Source organism: Taurulus bubalis (assembly GCF_910589615.1).
Source record: "Taurulus bubalis genome assembly, chromosome: 3".
NCBI classification, from domain to species: Eukaryota; Metazoa; Chordata; class Actinopteri; order Perciformes; family Cottidae; genus Taurulus; species Taurulus bubalis.
In genome coordinates this window covers 2894089-2920306 of record NC_136591.1, presented here as the reverse complement: position 1 = coordinate 2920306, position 26218 = coordinate 2894089, and the positions used below count along the sequence as shown (strand labels likewise).

The window sequence follows — 26218 nt, the reverse complement described above, 5'->3', positions numbered from 1 at the left end:
CCCTTCAGACGCAACACCATGTTCTTTTATTGAGAGCCTGTTAATGGTAAAAAAAAAATAATAATAATGGCTGAAAGCAATCAAACTGTGCAATTTTCTTGTCTAGCTCAAAATGCAGTGTTCAGATGAGAAACCTCACTATGGAAACTGAGCATATGGAATGACACCGTGACCTGTGGACAGAGCTACACCTTCTAATTGTGAGACCAGATTCTGGCAATTACCTGAAAAGGGTCAGTGTGCCCATGCTAAAGCCTGCCTGTAAGGCAGGAGGGTTAAAGAGAGTCTGTCAGTGGGCATCAGGCATACTGCGCTGCTTATTAAAAGTCTATCTCAGCCTGGAATGTGATGGAACGCAGTCAGAGACATAGTTAGATCAACTTCTGATTTGAGATGAGTACAAACAGGGCTGGTAGATCCAGTGGCCCTTGTTTCAGATGAAGTACCCTCCTGTAAGTGCTGTACAGAGGAGAGTGGATTTCTTTGTAGTCTGCTTTGAGTGGTTCAGCTCCCTCATGGTGATGACTACCTATCAGCCTCACTTCAATTCAAAAGAGAGAATGCAGGGAGACAGTGGCAAGTGCCACAAGAACAACAGACCGATAAAACGAGAGCAACTCACCTTCCCTCTTTGATCCATGCACATCTAAATTGCATTGTGTATTCTGTACACTGATACAATTGAGTGCAGAGGATGCTGTCTGCCAATGACAAATTGCTTATATTTGTGTAGCCTTTCAGAAGCCAACGCATCGAGTTAACCACACTGTCCTGACAATGTGTATTTGCTCTCATGCAGGGATAACAAAACAATTAAAAGAAAAGATCATTTATTCTTCTTTCCTCGGGTGCCAGATCGAGAGCACCGTAGTATGAAATATGATGAAAAGGGACATGCACGGTTGAAAGAGCCGAGCAAAAAAGAAAACGTGCGCCCAAACTGCTCTTGCTCCAGACATGTTCTTGCCCAAAACCCTGAAATTCCGGCTTGGCGTTGGCGGTATTGATCGGGTGATTTGTATGTGTTGCCGCTGCTCCTGAAATGTGTCTAGGAACATGTGCTGATGGATGTGTCTGTGGCCGGGCTCTCAGCCTGCGAGGGCCAGGGCTGGGAACGCTCTGACAGCCTCAAGGTTACCCGCCCGGCACCAAAACAGATGGATGCCCCTCATCGTGACTGTCTGTAATGTGCTCAACTCAATCATTTTCTCCCTCTCCCCATGCAACATCTCTCTCGTTCGCTCACCGAGGCGGTTTGCAGAAAGCGTGAGAGGAGCTCCCGAGACCGCAGAGGAAGCCATGATTGTGTTCATCGCAGACGCAGAACTTCTTTTCCTCCACTGAAGCCGTGATGTCTGTGGTCTGTGTTAAAGGAAATGGTTCTTTCTTTACAATTGTGAGATGAGAAGCTTGATATCATTCTGCTGTCAGTGTGTGAAGTACATATGAAGCTGGAGGCACGGTGTGTTTAGCCTAGCTTAGCACAGAGAATGGAAGCAGGAATGGCTCATGAATACTTGAAAATAAAAATAAATTACCGTAAAAGTTGGGTTACACGCCGCTACTACCTTTGGTCAGTGTCCCTGTTTGCTCCCCGCTGTAGCCAGCTGCCGCTCATGCTAGTTCCCCGCTAACTTCCGCTCGCTCTCCGCTAACTTCTGCTAGCTCCCCAACAACCACCGAAGGTAGCGGGACCAGCCCCGGCTCGACACCCGACTTAGGCAGAGGGCAGTAGCAGGGCAGTAGCAGCAGCAGCGGGGAGCTAGCAGCAGGAGCGGGGGAGCTAGCAGCAGCGCTAGCTAGCTCCTAGCTTGCTACAGCGGGACACTGACCGGAGGTAGGAGCGGCTTGTAACCCGACTTTTACGGTACCCAAAATTGCCCATTTCGTCAACGCACCCATTCATTGAGGAGTAACATCTCCCCCTCTTCGCCTCCATCTTTGTTACCCGTTTTACATTCTCTTTTCTTCGGGCCCTGGGGCACTTAGGCTCCACAGCACTGCGTATATCCAATTATACCGCGGCTCTGAGCACGGCGGTGACACATCGATTGACACAAGCGACATCCACTCTTATCACAGTGACATGATGCACTGCTGGGCAAGCATCATTACCCTGATCAGCCAATAGCGCGGCAGCTCTTTAGACCCCGAGGGCTGGACATGCAGCTCCACTTCTAATACAGATATCATAAGACAAGGGAGAGGAGTGATAAAGTGATGGGTAAATAAACCTCGGAGGGACAACTTTACGTTTGTGCACTCTTGTGGATGTATGTGTTCCGGGCACTTCTACTAGCTTGATGTTGGGTAATTACCTTTTTCCTGCAGCCACAGCTACACGATAAACAGGAGCCGTTTCCTCAAAGCAGCAAAGCTCCATCATCCAAAACGTGTTCCGTAGTGATGACACCGCAGGCAGCTGTGAAGTAGCTGTTAATAAGCCACCTGATCATGTGACGCCTCGGCCATTCCTAGCCTCCACTACCACAACAAAGAGAGCGAGGTCGTTCCAAAGTGTGCTTTTGGGATAGCTGGTGCCCCGAGGACAATTCATTCTCTGTGGAAATATTTTGGCCCATTTCTGATCTACCTGTAGTATTTATAGAGAAATGTTCTCATATTCCAATGCTCCACTTACTGTATAAGTTCCATTTAGCCAAAAAGGTACCTTCACAGAGAGAATGAAAACTTGTATAAGCCTCTGAGAGAAGAAAATCAAGGAAAAGAAAAACATTTCACATCCATTATGATCTTAAATGGCCACCACAACACCCGTGCCCAGCTGAAAGTAACTAGCTAACCCCTGCTGAACACCTGTTGGCCAGTCGCAGCCAGCTTGAGCTACTTCATCCCGTTTACAGAGACAGCAGGTTCAATTATTCATCGCTCCAGTGAAAACTCCTTCAGTATTCATGTGGAGGTCCATAGATACCAGCTAAGCGTGTGCATGTTTGTGTGTCTTCATTCTCATTGTCTCCATTATTCTAAAACCTTCACTCATCATTGACGTCACGTCAGCGTGAGTAGCGCCATTGTGCGGCGAGGTTGTTATTTCCCCTTCTGGATTTAACGCTGTCGAGCAGACACATCAGTCAACAGAGGAAAAACGCTGTTATTATTGTTGATAATTCTACTGAGTAGAACATTGAGAACCAGAGGAAAACACAGCGTTTTCCTCAACCCCGGACCTCTTTTGTCCTCCTCTTTTCGCTCCTGGCTCCTCGAGCGGAGGAAGAAATGACTACGAGGCGAATGCCGTGATTATTTTCTTTTATGTAGTGAAGAAAGCAACGGCGCCGCTGTGCCGTTTATGTAAGCAGTTATCCAGATATGGTTACAGCCCTCTGAGCATGCATTGGGAAGTGAATTAAGGACATTGGGTTGAGCAGGAGCAGAGGGTTGGTGGGGATCAATACACTGGCAGAGAAATTCATCACTAAATCTATCTAAGCAATTACTGATGTCAGCATCCAACTGCCGAGCCGAACAGTGCTCTGTTGCCCGTCTTCAGCCTCCCTCTGCACTCCTTATTTCTGTTTGTTTACCATGTTCCTGACTGTGGTACAATGCAGCGACCTTTGCAAAGATAATTCTATTACGTAAGTTGAGTAATTGCTCTGGATGTGGAAGAGGAGTGTCCGCTGCTCTTCTTCTCGCTTGGCCCACAGCTCCCATGTCCTTGGATTTAAATGGAAAATATGCGGTATTCATAGAACCTGAAAGGGAGAGGTCTGCTCTCAAAACAGGGAGGAAGAGGAGAGGCAGAGGAGGAGGAAAGAGGAGGGGGGGATGGATACGAGACGACAGGGAGATGACGATGAGCAGTGAGCCAGAACCAAGCGGGATGAAAACGCTATGAAAAGAGTTCATCCCCACAAACCCCCTGTTTTAAGCAGTGCTGAGCACAATATGTACCTCCAGATTGTCCAAGCGGCCCCGCATGCTGCAAAGGCCCTTTGTGTCCCTTAAGTAAAGGTGTGCAGAGACAACGTGCCGGCTGCAGGGGAACACAGCAATAAATGAAAGCAGTGTAGATAGTTCCTGCCTGCTGAGCATGGATCTTTTTTCTTCTCCTCCGCCACCAAGAGCCCTTCTGGCTACAAGGGAGAAGCGGAGAGAGGGCACGCTAACAATCGGCGCAGATGAAACTGCGAGAGGCTTCACTGGCAGAAATGTTCACTTTACTTTGTTCAAGTTTCTTCATTTGGACAATGGGTAGAGACGGAGTCAGAGAAGCAGACAATTACTGATATTTGCTGCCAGCTATCAGAGAGGGAGAAGCTCCACTCCCACATTGTTAATTAAAAAGTCTCTCAGCGCTGTGCTCACTGAATAAAAGAGTCATACACAACACACAGAGCCTGTGCTCACCGTTTTCGATCAAGCTTCGATCCAAAAATTAAACTGTTGGCGATATGATAGGATTTTGCATTGTTTAGGATACCGCACAATATTCTCTCTATGGTCCATAACTATAGAAATTGGATGGGCCGTGTGTCTGTAGTGGAGGAGAGTTAAAGAGAGAGAGAGAGAAGAAGAAGCAGCACAGGGAAATAACAGGAAAGCTGATTTCATGCTCGGGGGATTGCATCTCATTTCCTCTCAGCGTGGAGGGGCAGAGTGCGGTCCTGCTCATGGACGTACTGCCACCTGGTGGTGAGGGACTGCACTGCTGAGCTCATCACGCCTCCAGAGACGCAGGCCGTCAGAGTCGGTATCAGAAGATCGAGTCAAGAGAAAACTAGACCCCTGTCATGTGCACTTTCTGAAATATGAACTCACTTCATCCCTTTTGCTTCTCTTTATTATGTATTGTCTCACTTCTAACACAGGGAATGAAAAGAACTAGCTTGAAAGAGGACCAACAGAATTCCCATTTAGGGCAACAGCGCTCTGATAAGGATGCTATTATACGCTTGGACAGTCCAGTCGATATTAGTGAACATCTCTCTCCAGAAGCAGCAGGACTAAGACTTAAACCTGCACTGTCATGAGAGGACACATAAGTGACTACGCCAAGCTCCTCGCTTTCAAGAAGAAATATGTCTGCGTGTCGATCGGAAATCAATGAAATCTCCCACCACGTCGTCCCAGGCAGCACCGGGAGAAGGATTCACGAGTTTCTTCTCCTCATTAATTAAGGCGTGAACACGCAGCTCCATCACGACGGGAGAAGTGGAGTCAGTTATTCGGCACAGACGTCTTTAGCACAGAGGAAAAGAAGAGAGCGAGGCAAAAAAAGAACATTTTAGAAGTAGGGAGTCCAACACAGTGTCACATCAGAAAGGTCTGGGTGATTATGGGTTGCCAGCGCTCTCAGAGAGCAGCTATCCACCACCTCATTAGTCTGGCCCAGCAGCAGTATGCTCCCACTATTAACCGCTAAATGAAAGACCGCCAACCGTGATTACTGAGGGGAAGTCCCCTGTCGTCATGGGGATAAGAGATCCCCCACACACACACACACACTCACACTTCCACTTCTATGATAACTATTTGAAGGCCGTTTATGAAGAGACGATTGAGGCAGAAGTGGATATTTTACACATCATCAGTCGCAGCCGTTCACTCCGAAGCCCAAAAACGTGAAAAGCTCGGCACATTAAGCATTTGTTACGACAGAGAAACTTAAAAAAAAATCCACCCTCAACAATTGCCAGCATCTCTGAAGCTCACATGAAGTTTTCAGCTCCACTTGCATGCAGCGAATCAGAGGAGGGCTCAATAAGCACATGAGGGAAACAGCCTCCTTGAGTCAAGGAGGTGGTACTCACTGTTGCAGAGAAGACGGCACGGCTGCAAAGGTGCATCCACTTCATGTGCATGTGTGTTTGTAGCATGTGGAATACTGTGTGTGTATGCAGTTTAACACAGTGTGTGTGCCTGGCGTTGATTGAATGCATTGCATGTGTTTAAAGGAGCACTCCTACATGTTATAACTGCACTTCCATGCAGCTATACCAAAGAGACCAAATCTACCTATAATTCCCATGCAATTGGAGTTTTGTAAGGCCCTGGTGAAGCTGATATTAGTGAGTAGATTTCTTACATGTGATAATCTCACATGGTACATGAGGAGAGCTCCTTTACTGCACACGCAGGGCACGTTTAGTACATCTTAAGCAGTACTCACGGTCGTTGCAGTGAGTTCCCAAGTAAGACGTCATGGAGCAGTCACAAGTGAAGTTCTCCCACTGCTGGATGCACACGCCCATGTTGGCGCACGAGTCCTCCTGGCAGGTTGTGCTCGGGCCTGGGCAACGGGGAGGGGCAGAGATACCACAGGAGCAGAGTCACGCACCAATCAGAGCCGCTGCTGAGCCTTAACAATGCAGGACCCATGCAGAAGAAATGCACTACAGAGATAGATATACAGCATGTGGGCCTGGAAGAACGAACAAGGAGCAAACAGTGCCACCACAGGAAGCCCGACCTGGAGTACAACACACTTAAAAAGCAGTCTGGGAATCCTGTTTCATGCCGGATGAAGCTGGGTGAAGCAAGCCGAAGCAGCTTTTCACAGGATCAACAGCACGCCTCTCAAGCGGCGGCAGCATCACCTTTTCTCTGAGGTAATTGCTGTAAAAACTGCTGTACAGGATGCTATGCTAGCTTAGGGATAATCTGCATTTGATTTGAGACATGCTTCTGCAGGCGACTTGCACCACAGCTGGGCTGATGTGATGACACTGTTGACATCCCTTGGTGTCCTTCTCTTTTGGAGAGTGTGTGCAGGTGGACATGCATGCGATTGTTATCATTCCAACAAGTAGTTTAAAAAAAAGTTTTATCAGAGTAAAACTTCAAACGCTGCATTCCCTCTGTGAACAAGCAAGACATGACATCAAAAAACAACCTTTTAACAAATGACTCATGGATAAGATCTCCATGAAACCATACCCATTCAAATAAAAATGCTTTAAAGTGGCTCTGACGAAGTTCTACCCAAGCATCTCTTCCACTGTGAGAACACTAGACACACCAGACAGACGGGTTCATGAAGAGAAGACGGAACAAAAAGAGCACTTGAGAGCGCCGAGTGCATATCCGTGTGTATGCACTTCAGTCAGACAGGAGTTGAGGAGGGTATTCAAAGTCAAACTGGATGTGTGTTTGCTATTCGTCTACACACACAGCTCTTACCTTTGAATACTATTACTGAGAGGGAATGCAGATAAGGACAAGCGCACAGCATAGATAACAAGATAAACAATTCCCCGTCGGAGTCTAGACAGACACGGGGAGGAGGAGGAGGACAGAAACCCCTCCGATAACCACGTTGGAAACAAACAGACGCAAATAAAGTCAAATCAAATAAACAGTCCAAATAAATGGCAGACAAATGCAAATAAACGGAGTCAATTGTCTTGTGCAAAGACAATGTGAAGAGACGTTTTGAAGTGGAGAACAGAGCAAGTTTGCCGGCTGAAAGTGCATTTTACTGTGCAATGCACGGTGATGCCGGCCGCCCAGGCGTCCTGCACGCTGCGTGCACACATGGGCTTCTGAGCCGCGTCGGCGTGAAGCTCATGTTTTGCGCGTCAGCGATGGAGGATTCCTCTGCGTGTGAGCGACGCAGCGGGAGGTCGCTCGCTCTCTGAAAAACTCGCTCTCAGTCGGGGTAAAAAGGAGCGACGTGATTTTGGAAAAAAGAAAGAGAGAGACAGACGTGAGCGGCACACCGCCGGGGTTTGGATGTGCGGTGGCAGCCTTTCTGTAATGTGTCACAACTGGTATTTCATAGCGGAACAAAGTTCTCCAACTAAAGATCTGCATGCCTTATGCTTCTAACTTGATTAAATATGCATACACATGCTGTGAGACCAGTTATAATACTGTTGTGCTACAATGTAACATAAGCATGGCTACATTCACACTGCTACAGTATGACATAGCAGCATCCTCACATTAGTCACATATTCATTTGATATGTTTCCTGGTTCCTTAACCTGTTGTTTTGTCTGCCACGTGTCTCTCTCTGTCTTTTTTCTTCTTCCCAGAGAGCAAGCCACCTCTGCACCAACCATTACTGCCATGGCGACACCCACGATGCATTGCACACAGCAGGCTTTCAGGCGAGCAGGCCTCACAGAGGCTGAGTTTAACCCTCTACCTTGCAGGTCGGCTTTGGTGAAACCAACTTTGTTAGCGCAGAAAGAAAATAACAAACAGAACAGAGCAGAGCGGAAAACAAGAGTAAAGGTTAGTGAGGGAGCAGCATAATTAGTGTTGGTAAAAGTACAGAGAGGGTCACTTTGTGCAGAGTGCAACATTAGGAGGCCTTTGAGTTGTTAGTGAGGCTGAGCTCCTGGAAAAGATCCCATAGTGCTATTTATTTTATTAAACAGGGTTTGGAAAAAGAGCAGCACTCTCTTAATCGTCTGCTGCCCTCTGCAGGTCTACAAACAAGGAACCTCATGTATTTGGACATAATAGAATTTACATGACAAAAGTGATAATTTAGAACAACTAATATACTGTAGATGGAAACCGCCACTAGTTGACTGATTTGTCATTACAATGACAACAATAAAGACATTACATATTGCCTCTAGGCACAATATAAATACAACATCATCAGCAACTTTTTTAGTATTCTGTAATTGCAAAACACTACTCTGCCTTAAGAGTTTCTTGTTGCTGGAAGTGAGTTTGAGTGCAAGTAGCATCATTTTAGCTCCAGCAGAAAAACACTCAGATTTTTGGCTTGTTTTTCTTTCATTATCTATCATAACCTGGGTGAACAGGATGTTTCTTCATTTGTTGTGCAGGTTTCAGTACTGATCTTAAAATAGGCCGATGCAACATAAAAAAGTTAACAAGCCGAGAAACTAAAAGACAAAGTGTTTTACTGGGACGTGACGAATGCCTGGCGAAGGGGGAAAAAAATCAGTTGGATTAACAATGCCAGCGAGTGGCTTTAAGGGCTACTGAGGAGCCGTCTAATTAGACTAATAAATCTCTGGGAGCAGGTCGTGATTCTGAGACGCTACGGGCCATCTGTACCTTCACAGCCTCGCTCGATCTGCCCGCTGCGGAAAAGGGCGTCGTTGATGAGATCTGGCAGGCGGCCGTTGAGGTCAACTGAGGCCAAGCAGCCTTGGAAGCCCTCCCGAGAAACCACCAGCTTAGGGAGGTTCTGGTACATGTTGGGCCCCAGACCTCCGACAAACAGGTCACCTGGGGGGAGACGGCATGAGTGTGTTTGTGAGTTTAAGAAATATTAAGGCTACTAATGTAATAGAAAGCAATTTATATATCATTATATATTCATTTTCTTACTGAGAGTTAGAGGATGACACTTCTCATCATGTCTGTACAGTAATTATGAAGCTACAGCCAGCAGTTGGTTAGCTTAGCATAGCGGAAACAGCTAGCCTGCCTCCGTCCAAGGGTAACAAAATAAGCACCTCTGAAAATCACTAATCAACACATATATGTTTGTTTAGGTCAAACCAAATCAGCTAAACATCCCTAATGACTAAGCATATCGTCACCTTCCTAAAATAATGGCCCAAGTCATTTTTTCAGGTTTTTCAGAAAACACAAAACACTTGACCAAATGTAATATATATATATATGTGCACAAGCTGCCTCTAGACACACAGGCAGACTGTGATACCGGTCAAAGTATGTTGTGATTACTAATATTATGTTCCAGTGAGATTTTCATTGACAAAAATACTCGCAAAAATGCTAACTAAATTGCTAGCTTAAATGCTAGCATCCTGAAAAGCTTGTAAAATTGCCTAGGTCACATTGTCTTTTGATCTGTTCAACTGAGGATGTAGAAGATTTTACCAGAGGTGGCCAGTATCACGAGAAGATGATTAAGGCAAGAAAATCATTTTTGCCATTATTTTTAGGAAGGTGACGCTATTTGATTTATAGGATATCCTCTCAGGAAAAGATCCAGGTCACATGTGGGCATGTTGCTGTGGATGCTGTCGGGTTGCAGGACCATCTTTCATCCTCATCATGAAGATTTAAACTCCTCCAAAAGCCTGGATGAGCTACCTTTGAGGTCCAGGTTCTTGGCTCCGTTGACATTCTGGGTGACTGACTTGGAGTCCACCTTGAGCGTGTGTGTGTTGGAGGCGTCCCTGGTGATCACCACGTTGTGCCACTGGTTATCGTTCAGCAGGTTGTCAGTGTTCCCCTTCAGCAGGCTGGGCCCGTTGCCCAGGTCGAACACATAGTGGATGAACCTGGCAGAGGAGGAGCACAGCAGATCAACTCATCAGGGTTTGTTAGTGGAGATAGTGTGTGTGTATGTGTGTGTGTGTGTGTGTGTGTGTGTGTGTGTGTGTGTGTGTGATTGTGGCTCATGAGTGGGAATATTGGCGGTTCAAATCCCCGCTCTTCAGATCAAAGTGTTCTTGGTCAAGATATTGACATAAAAACTTCAAATAGTTCCTGAAGCAATGTGTGTGTGCATGAACGTGCATTAGTCACGTTCTTGCACACGTTCATGCAGTGTTTGAATATCAAGGGTTTTACTAAATCATAATATGTATTATTTTGACATACTTTTCCTCATACGTGCACGACATACAATGTGTGACGTCAGACAGCTGCTTCTTCACGAAGTTGGGAATAAACTGGATTAAACGCACGTTTACAAGGAGAAACTCTGATTTAAAGAGTTCAGAGTTGTCCTGAATGCAGCATTAGAGTGATGGGAAGGCGAGACCGGCCCTAGAGAAATGCAGGTCCATTTCCCATTTATCTTCCCAGACTGATCTCCCTGCATGAAAGCTCTCACAACCAGGATGGGAGTTAAACTGATATTGAAACAATCTTCGCTGCAACACAAAGATCCTTTCACTTTGAAAAGCACACACCCTCCAGTGCTGCTTTTTGAAGGGTCACCCAGCGTGGGCTTGGTCACTGCCCACTCACCCTTTGACCAGCTCCACAGCGATGAAGTCGTTCCCGTCTCCGCTGTTGAAGATGATGAAGCCGTCCGGCGAGGTGGTTTTGAACTGGAAGAAGAGGTGCATTGTGGTATAGGCCTGCAGAGTGGCCAAGCCCAGGTAGCTGCCCTTGGTCTTGAAGGTCACGGGGTCGGCGATGATGAAGCGCATGCCAAAGCGGGCGTTTAACTCGCAGAAGTCGATGTCCCCGTTCTTGCACATGTCGATGTACTGCATCCCGTTGAACTTAAGGCTCTGTGGGCAGAAGAGTTGAGACATAAATGTTGAATAATTAATAATAATTCAATATTAGATCAATATTGAAGCACACTTCTAATCCACACCTTTGGCTAAGATGATGAATATGAATGATTAAAGACCCTCCTCTGCAGAACACAAGTGTATCTGTACCTAAGGTTTGTTTAAATGATGCGTGTCTGCACTGCTTCGTACCTGAAGGTGCCCGATGAAGGAGGAGGGAGCCGACGAGACAAAGCGCCTCTCGGTCAAGATGCCCGTCTCCACGTTGTTGAACTCCAAGCGGGTGTGGTCGCCCGCCATCTGACCTGAGATGGAGTGAGGGAAGAGAGAGGAGAAGAAGTCGAGGGATGAAGGGGTGGAAGAGGCGGAGGGATACTGCCCAGTTTCACTTTGTGTCATGCTGATGCCACACCCCCACCATGCTGAGACGGGCAGATAAAAGCAAAGACCCCCCTGAGGCTGAGCGATTGTTATATGAAACTGTAAATCATAGCTTGTTTTATGAGAAAAAAGCCCAAAACTACTATATTTGGATGTATTGAACACCATAAGTAATACAAGTGAAATGTATGGTTTGGTACATTAAATTAAAATGTCACAAATGTGCCCCAATGCAAATGTTGGAGACCTCGCCTGAATGTTCTCTGTTCTAAACCCTCTCTAACTTTCTTCTGCTTCACTTCATCAAAGTCAACCTTTGCAGAGAGAATGTTCACATATTGTGTTATGATTTGGGTTAGAGAATGTTCACATATTGAGCTATGATTTGGGTTAGAGAATGTTCACATATTGTTTATGATTTGGGTTAGAGAATGTTCACATATTGTTATGATTTGGGTTAGAGAATGTTCACATATTGTTTATGATTTGGGTTAGAGAATGTTCACATATTGTTATGATTTGGGTTAGAGAATGTTCACATATTGAGCTATGATTTGGGTTAGAGAATGTTCACATATTGAGTTATGATTTGGGTTAGAGAATGTTCACATATTGAGCTATGATTTGGGTTAGAGAATGTTCACATATTGAGTTATGATTTGGGTTAGAGAATGTTCACATATTGTTTATGATTTGGGTTAGAGAATGTTCACATATTGTTATGATTTGGGTTAGAGAATGTTCACATATTGTTTATGATTTGGGTTAGAGAATGTTCACATATTGTTATGATTTGGGTTAGAGAATGTTCACATATTGTTATGATTTGGGTTAGAGAATGTTCACATATTGTTTATGATTTGGGTTAGAGAATGTTCACATATTGTTATGATTTGGGTTAGAGAATGTTCACATATTGTATATGATTTGGGTTAGAGAATGTTCACATATTGAGCTATGATTTGGGTTAGAGAATGTTCACATATTGTTATGATTTGGGTTAGAGAATGTTCACATATTGTATATGATTTGGGTTAGAGAATGTTCACATATTGTGCTATGATTTGGGTTAGAGTTGGACCTTACAGCTGCATCATTTCAAAGACATAATCATCCTGAAAGTGATTTTTTTATAGGCGGACCTGAAACCTTTTCATTTTTTTCTGTGTGTCATCTTCATTTACTCTTAACCAGTAACATATAGACTGATATTTATATTTACACTGAACAAAATCTCACATATGTACCTTTTATTATAACCAACATTATTCAAATAGCCCTAGTGGTTGCATAGATACACCGTTTTTAGTTTGGGTATGACATTTTCGAGGAAAGGGCCTAAAAATAGGATGTTTTTTAAATAAATGGTGAATGAATGGTCAATATTACTGTATCAACAATTCTCAGACACAAGGCACAAGTAATCTTATGTTTTATAATCCCAGGTGCCCCTCACCGTCCCAAAATAAAAGACTTAAAAAAGAGTAAACGACATGATCATGCATCTGCTGTTTGTGGTACTATGGCGGAACACAGGAGTAGTACCTTCAGCCATGTCGTCATCCACCGTGAGTTTGAAGACTTTACCGCGGCGGACCACTCGTACTGAGTGCCACTCATTGTCGTTGAGCTTTTGTCCGGCATAAAGAACTTCAGGGCCCTTGCCTGAAGAGGAGGGTTAGTTAGTCGAGGGGCGGGGAAGCACAAGCACAAACCAAATCTCTGTTCTCTACTAATGCAACACACTGGACATGGTCACCAGGGAAATACTTTACATTTTGGACATGTGTAGTCGGATTAAAATGAGATCTTTGTCATTTAGAGAGAGTAGCTTTACTTTCCAAACAAACATTTGGTTTTGATTTGACAACAGAGGAAAACAATACAACAAATCACAGCTGACAGCAAGATAAAAGAAGACGTGTGCAGTTATTCATACAAGGATACCATATATACCATATATACCATAACATAACGGTCTCCCTCCATTGCGAGAATTGCTCTGTTTTTTAGTTTTGAAAAAACTCTGATTTAAAAACACTGTTTTAGCAGTTTAACTATAAAAGTGGATGAGAAACATACTGCAGTTGCACTGCCATGTCCTGTTGAGATAGTGTAATGTGTTAAGTAACCACCAGAGGGCAGCGCAGCGCCACTGACTCAGGGTCCTGAATCTGCTGAGTAATATTGAACACAGGATTTAGATCCAAATAAGCAGTCACTGCAAGTCATTTGTAGACGCGCTTTAGGATTTTTTTACTTAGTGACTGCAGTTGTTGGCCTGCATGTTTATGAAGAAGGTGATCTAGTCTAATAAAAGTCTCACATTTAGGAAAGAGACAATCAAAAATGAATCTAAGAACACTTGCTGTTGACACACTGTGTAATGCTGTTGTCAGTAGTTTATTATATTATGTCTGCCAACGCAAATTAATGTGATTAACTGGAAAATTAACTGGAACATTTTATTTTTATGACTGATTTTAAATACATGAATTTAGAGTGAAACTATGCACAGCATATCACTTACATCCTACATTAATAAAAGTATTTTGAGTTTGGATTATTCGGAATAATGACAATAAACACATGTCTACAATCTGTTCACTCACTCACACACACACACACACACGCACACGCACACACACACACACACACACACACACACACACACACACCTGAACCCATTCCGTTTCCTCCTCTCTGTCTCTATAAGGCTGTGAATGCTTTTGAAAGTAATGAAAAATAAGAGTCCCTTTCATGAGTAACAGCATGTCTGCTAACATCGCGTAAAGTTCACATGCTATGAACCTATATTCTGCTGCACCAGTTCAAATCAGGAGGGCAACAAAAAACAAAGTGAGTATTTTACAGTGTAATATAGCCGACAGTGTAGAATGTAAATGTGTGAGATACTGGGAAAGATTAAGAACTGGTTGCCTGAAACAATTTGAAAGTGGGCCATTTAAAGCATAGAGTACATTAAGTAAGATTTGCATAACTTTAATCTCTGGCTATTACTTCCCCCTTATCTGAGAGATCCTCTTATCAGTCCCCTGCATTCACACAACTCTAGCGCACACCCAGCACACAGGCCGGCACCACACACTGATCGTACTGTGGGAAGAAGGCTGCAGAAGAAGAATGTAGACTTACTGGTGTTACAGTTTATCCTGACACAGTCTAGATGGGGAGGGGAGAATAAGTGACAGATGAAATCGCATCCTTCAAGGTTACAGCTGCAGACATCCAAGAGCAAGAAAAGCCACCTTCCGGGGACGGTCACATGACCCCAGCGGCCATTTTAGCGCGGCCGGCTACTGATTGTCAATATCTCTATCCTGATAATGGAAATCCAATTTAATCCCAATCCAATTCTGTTTATAACTTCCGATGCTGAAGGCGATGAACACTGTGCCCATTTATTTGGTTCAATTTGGAACCTTCACATCTTTGCAGCCATGCTGATCCGTAGCATCACATGAGCATTATTTTCATGGAGTTTGGCTACGTGTTCAATTTCAAAATGGTCGCTCGCAATTCAATGGCCACATCGATTTTGCAACCCAGCAACTAGAGCCAACATATTTCACTTGAGAGGGTCAAATTAAAAAGCATTTTAAATTGACTTTGTCATTCCAACGTGACATATCTCTACTAAATCTCCATCTATTGCAGAGTTGAGCCTGTGTTTGCCATGTGCAGGTTGAAATCCATGTGCCCAGGCTGGTCATGTGCCGTCAACCGCAACAGAAAAGTGGGAACAAACAGCACCGAGCCACGCAGCACCAGCACCGTACAGAGGCCTGAGGACCTCCTCTCCTGTGTAGGTTCAAATAACACTTCTGAATATTACATTCAATTTAGAGTTGTTTAGAAAAAGACCACATTAAAAACATGAAATATGGACTACAGGTGTTCCATGTTTTTAGCAGCTGTGGTAACCGATAGCATACTGAATGAGGTACTTTAGCATGAACACGCACGCTTTGTGTCAAAAGCCTCTTTTTCTCGGCTCACTGGTTTAAAGGCCTGCACTCTACTTGAGTGGACCACTCGTGCCGCCATCTGCAGGCGCGCTGGGTGCTGTGGCATCGGGCTGTTTGCCAGACGGGCCGCAGGCTCGGGGCCTTTGAAGGGGTGAGTGCCATCTTTGAACAAGGCATGGGAGATGCCAGCTAAACCAAGGGTTACTAATGGACAGAGAGAGACATGATCCTGGTATCATGGGAAACAATGAGTAAATAAAAAAGACCACAGGAAACAGACCCACATGATAATAAGTCATACTGTCAGTGGTGCACTAAAATGTACTGAAGCTTACCGGTAGTTCTGAATAGATGGAAGAATATAATCTAAGATGTTGCTCTCTGCATGAATGCATGTTTGAGGACAGAGCCATCTCTTGAAGCAATTCTAAAAGTAAAATGATGTGCATTTGGAAAAAAATCTAGAGCGTGATTAAAATGATGTTGTTCAAAAGATGTGCGGAGCATGGACAACTTTGTTACGTGTTAGAATGATGGATATCGAAATCTACAAAGACATCTAAGCATCAAGGCAGAACAACTTACAGTCCAGGCAAGTCAACAAAAAAGATGCATGCAGATACAAAGACAAACTACAAAGACTGGTTTAGTGTGTGTTAGGTCAGATTTCATGACCAGAAAGAAAAAAGAGAAGGAAACACAAAGACAGAAAGGCCTCCTCCTGGTTTGGAGGCGGGTTCATACGATACCTAGGTTGACCGTCAGTTTGACCCGGCCGCTGTCCAGCTCCAGCCTCAGCGTGTCCGCAGACTCGCGGGACGTGGCGGCCATGAGGAGGCCGAACGCCCGCTGGGACATGAAGCGCAGGGAGACGTCCTCGGCCTCCGTGTGCATGACGTTGGGAATCACCACTTTCATGTACATGCTGCCGTCGTACGACAGGATGGATGCCTCTGTGAGAGGAGAGAAGAAACCAAAATGCCCCATTATTTTACATTCAGTGAGCTTTAAGCAGCGGTAATGATGGGAAAGTGAGGCTACAAGTGGTTGTGTGTGTGCATGCTCAAAAAATACACAGATACCGTCATAACAGGACAAATTGTGGCAATACATTACATTATGCATCACCTCCTTCTGACAGCTTTATGTATGCTATCGACGCTTCCGAGAAGATACAAGAGTGTGTGTGCTATGAAAGCAAATACAGACACACACACATGCATGATGCATGACCTTTAAATAGTTAATCCATGGGTAACACACTCTACACTACATGCCTGGTAGCAGCTGTATTCATCATCCACAGAGTGACAGATAGTGCAGGAAATGTGTTCATCGCACCACTTCCTCCGCTTTATAGATCTTGAGCTCTCTAATCAGGAAGTATTCTTTTCTAAAAGCTAAATAAAGGTGGAGCATGTGCAACTCTACTGTAACACAAAGACATGGACCTCACACACTGAACTACACAACCTGTCTTGTAGAGACAATAAGAACAAATGGATCATGGTGGTAAACTAGTACTGTTCCATTCTTCTGACCACTCAGAGCGCTTTAACACTATGACATCATTCACCCATTCACACGCATTCATACACTGATGGGAGGAGCTACCATGCTCATTAACAGGGTTCATACACATTCTGACCAATGGATCATGACTTTAAACCAAATGTCCATGACAAATATTTAGTGAAATCTGGGTGTAAATTGTAAAAAGTGAGTAAATGTAGTATTTAAACTACCAATGAGAATACAAAGCATACAGTAAACCTTAAATGACTCAAATGAATGAGACAATAGTTTGATTAAAAGAATAAACATGCATATAGATGCCTGTATGTATGCCTGCTTATATTTTGAGCGTCTTTCTTTTAAAAGCATATTAATTATTTCAAACTCAGGATTTTATTTTTTTTCAAGGACTTTTCCAGGCCTGGAAATAACCATTTTAAAATTCCACGACTTTTCCAGGTTTTCCATGAGCAAAAGAGCCCTGCAATAGGGCCTACCTCCCCATTCATACCCATCGAACCGCTAACCCTCTGATTGAAGGACAACCCGCTCCACCACGAAGCCAAAGGCTGCCCCAGCTCGTTGGAGAAGGAAGGGGAAGCCTGTCAGCAGATCTGGAAGCCTCTCGGGGGTGAGACGCACAGATTAAAAAGGGTATCCGACCGTGACATACCTGTTTTGACACCTCAGCTTTTAACAGAAAAAAAAAAATCGCCCTGTGGCCTCAGAAATGCAGCGCCATGTGTCTGTGTCTAGGGAGATGCTGAGGCTGTGAGCCTCTACCCAGGGACGCCTTGTACCTGTAAACGATGTAACGTCACATGTCACCAACCCTGAGCTGCTTTTTTTTCTTCCTTTCTACACAGGGTCGATGCAATAAAGTTCCAAGTAAAGAAAAACACTTACCCATGCACACAGTAATGCGTACTATTTTTGACATTGCCATTTCAGTGAAGCGAAATCCATGTGATGTGTTGCAAAATTCATATACAAGCAGTGTGAGATCACTGAAGCATTTTGTCTTGCCAAGCAGTGCGCTGCTGTAAAATAAATCCCACATTGGTCTGTGTTGTTCTTTCAGGGCGCTTGTAAAATGCATTCTATGAACAAGCTGTTGGCTGTGAGCCTGGAGGACAATGAATGGGCTCTCTATTGTTCTACATGTCAAACCTCTCCCTCTCTGTGTCTCCCTCTCTCTCACATAGAGAAATATGTCAAACCTGCACACATGCTATGCACTCCACCAGCCTTTCCACAGATGGATCCTAACTGGCGGAGGCGTGTATTGATTTGTGAGTCGGGTCAGGTCCGAGGCTCTTAGTGCAAGCAGACAGCAACATGCTGAGAGTCAATCTGCAGCTCAGGAAACACCGAGAGGAAAGGCCGGGCGTGGACAGAACCGTGGAACACAAACTGTGACGTCCACTCTGGAGAAGCAGAAGCGGCACAGAGTATAGTGAAAGTATTTCTGAAAATTGGGTCAGATGTTTGTAGCTATGAGAGTTTGACATTGGGCTGGAAAACGTTTTGTAAATGTAAAAAAAGCTTACTGGCTCTTTTAAATTGTAATGTCCAAAACAGACTCATTCTAGAATGAAATGACCATAATATCTTTTCTAAATTATGAAATATTACAAATATTTACAGATACAATTACATGAAAAACTAAACTGCTATGTGTTTTTATTTTTTTATGCATGCATTGCATTGACTGTGTCATAATGAAGTGAAACGCATGTTATATAGGTTTTTGACTGTGATCTCCCATGCCACACCAAATGAAATCCCAGTCAAGCTGTATTGCAGTTTGATGGCGTCCAGCAGAGGCCAGCATAGACCTGCCAATACTAAAGGAACAGCAGCGTCATCAGTTTTCAAAAGGAGCCAGAGTGAGTTTTCTATTTAGAAATGGAGACAAATCTTCCAAAACAATCAGCCGTCCAATCACAGCTTGGGGGCTGAACCATGGCCAGAGGAACGCAATGCATCCAATGGTCCTCAAAACACAAAGACCGACCTCGTGGTGGCGCTAGAGGAACAGGCTTTCCAACGTCATGCAAATGCATCCTCTCAAAACTGAATCCTGTTTTAAACTGTTCTTTAAAATGCGTGTCAAACCCCCTCCTCCCTCCTGCAACGCTAGATGTCGCTGCCTATTTCCTTCTAAGCCAAGACCAGTGACCTCCTGGCCTGTCACATGATCCGGCCAAAATCACAACATGGCGTCTCACGAGCCAGCGACCGTACACACTGTGCAGCTCTGTGATGCTGACTCAGCGACATGATGGATGAATCTGTGAAGTGCCCGGGATTTACAAAGAGGTGATGAAACATGTCAAAACACGGCTTCCCGAGAGGGAGAGTAGACCTGACGTATGATGTCAGACGACTAGACGGCTGAGTCCAACGTTACGATGATGTCACAGGACATCACAGCGCGAGAGCGTGCAGTGACATCGTAGATTTGCTGAAACATGAACCTGGAGGAATGGGGCATAACTGGGAAGGACCCAGCCACACTCAATGCACTTTATTTCAGATGATGTGAGGAGCTTGCTGATACACAGGCCTACTTAGCACCACAATCATTTGTGGAAAATGTCATTCCAATCCATTTTATAATAGTTTAGATATTTCAGTCAGGATCAAATTGGTGGACCAACCCATGGAACCGTCTTTATGCAATATGCTAATCTGTCTTTAAGCACTTTTTAGCTAATGGCGGTTACATAATACCCTTAACCTGTCTGAAGAGGGTGCATGAAAACATTCTAGTCGTTAAGCAACATGCTCCACTGCTCCACACTCAATACTGTGCTGAGGCCTTTTTAAGCAAGCAGAAACATAATGGCATTCAGTTTTAAAGGTCTGTTTTCGTGTTCAGCATCCTTTTTGGGGAAAAGCAGTCCCCCATCATGTCTGAATGTCATCGATCAATCTCAGCTGGGATTGGCTGTGTTGTTGTCAAATGGCTTTTTGTTGTCTGAGAGCGGAAGAGGAAGTCTTTGGTTGACTGCAGTTGAGTGGATTGTATTCCCACTGCAGGGTTTTGAGTGGCAGGAAACTAAAACAGAGTTTATTTTGAGGATGTCAACACGGTTCATTTAGAACCAGTGAGGGAAGGTTCAAGAGGAAAGAAAGAGAATGTCTTTTAAAATGCAAACTCCCGAGATGATTGACCAAGAGTCCAAGTCCTCTGTGTGTTGTCTCATACTTTCCTCTACTGGTCAAAAAATATTAAAACACATGAAAGAAAAGCAGAAATGAGGTAAAGATTTTGACACAATATACTGCTGGTCTTTGGCCATCAAATACAATCATTTCCAATCACTGATTTGACATAAATATAGTATTTAACTTGAGGTCAGTGTGTAGAGAAGTATGGCACTTTTACTTTGTTGTTATCAACTCTTTATTCCCTCAAAGTGTCCTTCTTTCTCGCTGCCTGCTGGAGGCCTGCCAGCAGCTCTGCACTGCCCAGGAGACCTCACACAGACACTCAGAGTGGCACAGGTGCGTGACATCAACAACTCGTCTTGGCAAGAAGGAACAGAATCGACTAGAAGTTGAGGAAGTTGCACAAAATGGCCGACAGACAAAGTTTGCGACGAGTTGTATCAACTTCTTACTCTGGTGAGATGTCAGCTGTGGAAGGGAAATGTTTAAGGTAATCTCGTCTATATGGGGACATTTTTAATCCACGTGTGGTGGCAGGGGCGTGGTTAGCTCAGCTGGAGGGGGGGGAAGGGGAGAAGCGACTCAGGGAACAGGTGTCGGGATGAGACCTAATTGGCCTCAGCTGGAGCAGGTTGTGTGTCTTGCCTGCATAAAGCATGAGATGGACGGAGGTGAGGGGGAGAGCAGAGGCACAGTTTGCACCAGCGTGCATCAAAATAAAAACAGCTACCAACGCGATCCCAAGTGTGCTTGTGTCATTGGTGCTGGGGGGGAACCTGAGGAAGTAGCAGGATCCTTTTACACCACGTGAGTTAATAGTTTGGAGAGGGAGCGGGAAGTGAGGGCCAGGATAACACTAACATCTGGAAGCTGGGTGGTGTATGTTGGTTGGTGTCAACAACACATGAGGCAGAGGGCAAGGGTTCACCATAACAAGGCTTTCTGAGAAAAAGGAGAACTGGTGATCGCCTTGTTAGGGAATGTTAGTCAGTGCTCTAGGAGTGAGGGGGAACTGATGACTCACACTATCATTGAATAACACAAAGTGGTTTGAGGGTTTCAAGTTTAGTTGGTGAATACGCTAGAGAGAGAACATGTACTCTTTGGTCTAATTCAATCCGGACCCCAACCCTGTTCATGGATAACTTTTGTGAATAAACAGACGTGAATTACACAGCAACTTGGGCCTCCATCTTCTTTTGAGTCTTGTGGGGATTTCCTGAAGTGCCTGGGAGAGTGTTAGAAGCCACTCTCGTTGAGATCGCGTTACCACATGATATCCGGCCATTTGGCGCAGGTGGACCTTTTATCAGCAAAATAGACATTAAATTATCTTCTACACAGCATAGGGCTGTGCGGTATACCGGTTTCCATACAGTATGAATTTTCCATAAACCGTCATACCGGTGGTGCATAGCCGTAACGACTGGTGTCGCTCTTCGGCAGGCAGCCAAATTGAATGTTCACAGCTCACAGCTAAGGGTGTGAGCTGATTACGTGTCAGGGTTAGAACTTTAGTCATGTTTTTTTTTTTATTACACCGCCAAACTGCATGCTGGGTGTGATAGCGGGCTGTACCCAGCATGCAGTTACCTACATTCCCCTGGGTCTTAAGTCCCTCCATGATTATCTTCCTAACACACGCTATGCACCAACGTACAAACAGCTGCTGGTCAGTTGTGAGCGAGCAGCCCTATGTCAGCGTCGTGGTAACAGCTTGTCGTGTTGCCCAAACTTGTGCCGGATTAAAATCAAAGTTTCATCTTTGGTCTTAAAGGGATTGCTGAGGTCTGAGCACACAACAGCCTTGCTCTGACGGAGTCCAACGAGGCAAAAAACATGAGCAGACAGGTTGTAAACAAGTAGACAACCGGTTGTGTAATGACCGTAACCTCTTCATCTGAACGTCAAACTGAAAGGGAGCTCAGTTGGGAACAATCCTATTCCCCATTTCTCAGAACCGGAAGTTGCTGCTTGTTTAGAACCAGTTTCTTTCCCCATCAGACACATTTTTCTTTGCATTCCCAAATCTCATTCATTACTATGGTTAGCACAATCTCACTAGCAATGATGTCCAGAACTAAGAAGCTAAGACCCAGGTTGTGTGAAACATAAACGTCTCTTGAAGCGAGCGTTACGTCTTTAAGGTTCCAGCTGTTCATTTGTGTAGCTCAGGTATCACAGCGGCTCACAGCACGTTATGCTACCATGTAAAGGGTTCACGTGTCAGGGCTGTAAGGAAGTGAAAGCAAACCGCTGAACCAAACATCAATTTACATCTGCAGAGAATTAAACCTCGCCAGGCTTTGCATAAGTGAAGACAGCTGCTGTGATTATAGTCATTCATACGCAATCTAAAGCTAACAGCGGGCCGCCGCGAGATGCTGCAGGTGATTGCACGCCATGAAACCCTCAGTGTGTGGTAGTGTTTGGACTTGTATACACAACACACACACACACACACACAGTAACTTGGTATATCTTAAAGAGAGATATCAGCAGCAATGAAGATGTCATTTCAGATGCTAATTAAGCTGCTACTTGTCAGTCTGTGTGTTACGTGTGTGCATGTGTGTGTGTTTTCCAGCGAGCCCTGCACTTTACATAATTAGCGGTCCAATTGAAGCAGAAGATGGAGGAGGAGGAGAGCTATTAAGTGAGAGGCTTCACAAATATTCAGGGTATGAAGAGGGGTGTGTCTGTGTGTGCGCTCTTCAGCACACACACACAGACACACACCGGTCCTATTCAAACTATCTCAATCTGTTCTTTCTCCGTTCGTCTTATTTGCTCGCCTTGGCTGGAACTGTAATTTTTTCCTCCCTTCAACAGAGTGACAAGTCTTTGTTTTAAAAAACAAACCAACAAGGGCCTTGACTGTCATTGTGGTGTTTCAATGTGTATGCCTGTCAACCCGTCTCCCACACACACACACACACACACACACACACACACACACACACACACGCACACACACTTAGTCTGCTGTCAACAATCTTCAGAGTTCAAAAATCGTATCCTCAACCTGACAGCAAGGATAAGGACATCGATGAAGAACCTTACAGGCACTAAATGTGCCTTCGTCTCCTTTCTGTGAGTGTGTGTGTGTGTGTGTGTGTGTGTGTGTGTGTGAATGTGTACAATCTGTGTACTATGTGTATACACACTGAGGGTGTAGGAAATGCCTGCACTCGACAGAAGAGGATCTTGGCTGTGGACGTTATCCACAGTAATCCTCACCACGTGACACTCTCAGGAGACACACACACACACACACACACACACACACATTAAGCTCTGCTACAACACAGGAACATCAGAACCACCAGAAATATCCCAACAGACTACACTTGTACTTTTAACGGCATACTGCAGCCAATAATCCAAACCCCGTGTGAGATGAAACCACTTAAATAACACGCAGAGTACACATACGTTTTCAATGCAGAAAAACAAAACCGAATTCATCAGTGTTCACATGAGACGGGACAGTCACACCACAATAATTGGTGCGAAGCAGAGGGACTTGAGTTCCTCTGCTTCTTGTTTCAAAGCACTCTTTCGGTGCGCCACAATGCTGGTATGCATACGTCCCAAAAGCACAACATGACCTTCAAACGTCCCTGAGGGTCACAGGGCTGCCGATGGACTGCTGAGTCCACGCTTCCTGGACCTTGTCTCGTGCTGACGGTAACAGACGGGACAGGTTCTCCCATCGGCTGTCTTTGACGGGTACGGTGAAGAAACACATGCAAATAGAAACAATGCAGTCAAATGGAGACACTTGACGACACAGAAAAAGCACTGACGAAGCTCACAATAGTCCCTGACCACAAGCCAATAGGATTCTTCCGTTCCATGATTGTGGATTACTGAAGAAAATGGCAAGTGTTTTAAGCGTAAAGGCAATCCGCAGCAGTAGAAAGATACCGTTATGCTATAAAGCAACTACATGGCGGTGGCGTGAGGATTTAAACACGCATTTAAACACTTGCTAGCAACCGCCTTCTTTAAGACACGTAAATTCCCATGTGGGATATTCATTGCCACATTTTATATCGTAGAAGAAAACGTGCAAATCTCTTCGCTTGTGTTGAACACAGACCGCATCGCAGACGTCGAACCAAACACACGTTCAGAGAACACATCGACTTCCAGACCAGGGAGCCGTGCAACAATGCCTGACTCATTTCCAGATTTCCGGACTCGTTCCTGCAGCGCTCTCTGATGGATAGCCAGCCTAATAGGCCGCAACCACGGCAACAGCAAGCATGTCCCGGCTGTGCTCATCCCCCTGTGGTCCCAGTCGGGTTGGGAGCTTCTCCTAAATGCTGCCAGCGGGGCGTCCAGCAGGTGAAGCCTTTCTTTGCTTGTTTCTGTTTCAACGTGTTTCCTTCGTGAGCGCTCAGGACCACCGTTGTGTTGTCGTGGTTGTAGGAGCTATTTATTGAATATCATTTCTTATTCACTAGTAGTATTGTTAATATTGTAGTTTTTTCTTTTTAAGTATTTTGCTTTAATTATTTGTCGTTGTTTATTTGTTGCCTTTAATTGAACCAGATTCAATTGCTGCATCTCACTTCTGCATCTTATTTCTTAAACCGCACTGCAACTTTTTTCAATTTTTATTTTTTTATTTAGCTTTTTGACTGTTTTAATGTTTTCTGAATTGTTTTAAATCCTGTTTTCTCTGCATTATGTTTTAATGCTTTTTGCTTTTTTTTTTTATGGTTTTTTTACCAGCTCGGCACGGGAGAAGCAGCATGGGGGGTTTCCTAGTTCTTTTGTTTGTTTGCTTGTTTTGTTAAGTTGCAATCAATATCAGAAAACGAGACTCCCGCATGGACACTGCATCCTTTTAGCTGCGTAATCTAAAAATCTACAGTGCATCAATGGCTTTTTGATTTTGGTTTCTTTTCTTTGATTTATGTTTATTTTCTTTGAGAACATAAGAAGACTTTTTTTTTTTGCTGTAACAAGCTGAAAACCGTCCTTGTGAAGTTGCTACGGCTAACGTGTTAGCGAACTGCTGCATATTTACACGGCCAGCAGACACATGGCAGCATCAGCATTCATTTGGAGTCGTGTCTCTGGTGAATCCATAACTCCATTGGCTCTTCGGTCTGTTTTCGGCCTCGGCACCTGATTGCCTGCTGCTAGAAACAGGGCTGATAAGAGTGGACTGTGCCGACCATGAAGCCAAAACCAGCTCAGGGACTCTGTAGCATGCTCATACATTTGGTAAATATTACACTGTGAGAAGGTTAGGAGTCAATAGCTACTACCAGATATTATATTGATGTTTTTTACTTGTATATGATATATTGGCATGATAATATAATGTATAGCCCCACAACATCACTGGAGAATCCATGTGGTCTGATGACACGGTCATAGACAACTGCAGTCTGTGTTTATTTCTTTTTTAATCTCCTTCTCTTACCGACTTTCTCTTTAATTCCTGTATTGGACTGGAGTGATTTGTAGAGAAACCCTGCAATGTAAAACACAATGCTCTGTCTTAACCCAGATTTAGAAACAGTCCGCACAAAGCACTTTGAAGAATAGCATCCCCATCAGACCGTAGAACTCAGGAGGAGGTCAGCACGCTCTCAGGGATTATCAAATATTCGGCTGTGCTCAATCGAAGTGGGCTGAGATGAATTTATCAGGATATCCTAAAATCACAAGGGTTGACGTGGCATCAATATGGAACAGTAAGCGGTTTCGTGCGTCAGACATATTGAATAGGCTTTACACGGGGATGAGGTAAATCCGCAGAGCTTTATCAACATGTGACAGATAGAATGAGTATTTGAAACAAGCCTCTGCACATTCAATTTCCAGTATGATTGTATTATGGACATCATACTGTGCTATTCATTCTAGACCTGGAACAACAAAGTGACTGAACCAACCTCCCGGCTGGTAAACGTCACAGAACGTTCCTCTAAAGTCTCTCTCAGGTGGAGTATT

At 44.4% G+C, this 26218-nt stretch overlaps 1 protein-coding gene across 1 annotated transcript in view; it reads right to left on the bottom strand.

Moving 5' to 3' along the window:
- nrxn3b (neurexin 3b) overlaps window positions 1-26218 on the bottom strand; it is a gene marked incomplete at both ends in the record, with an annotated part of 259523 nt that overhangs the window by 140185 nt on the left and 93120 nt on the right. Inside the window, 8 exons of the mRNA XM_079216198.1 lie at window positions 6137-6256; window positions 9010-9183; window positions 10021-10211; window positions 10906-11174; window positions 11373-11485; window positions 13107-13226; window positions 14718-14744; window positions 16300-16503. Of these exons, the coding sequence (XP_079072324.1) occupies window positions 6137-6256; window positions 9010-9183; window positions 10021-10211; window positions 10906-11174; window positions 11373-11485; window positions 13107-13226; window positions 14718-14744; window positions 16300-16503 (1218 nt within the window). The remainder of the gene's footprint in view (window positions 1-6136; window positions 6257-9009; window positions 9184-10020; window positions 10212-10905; window positions 11175-11372; window positions 11486-13106; window positions 13227-14717; window positions 14745-16299; window positions 16504-26218) is intronic.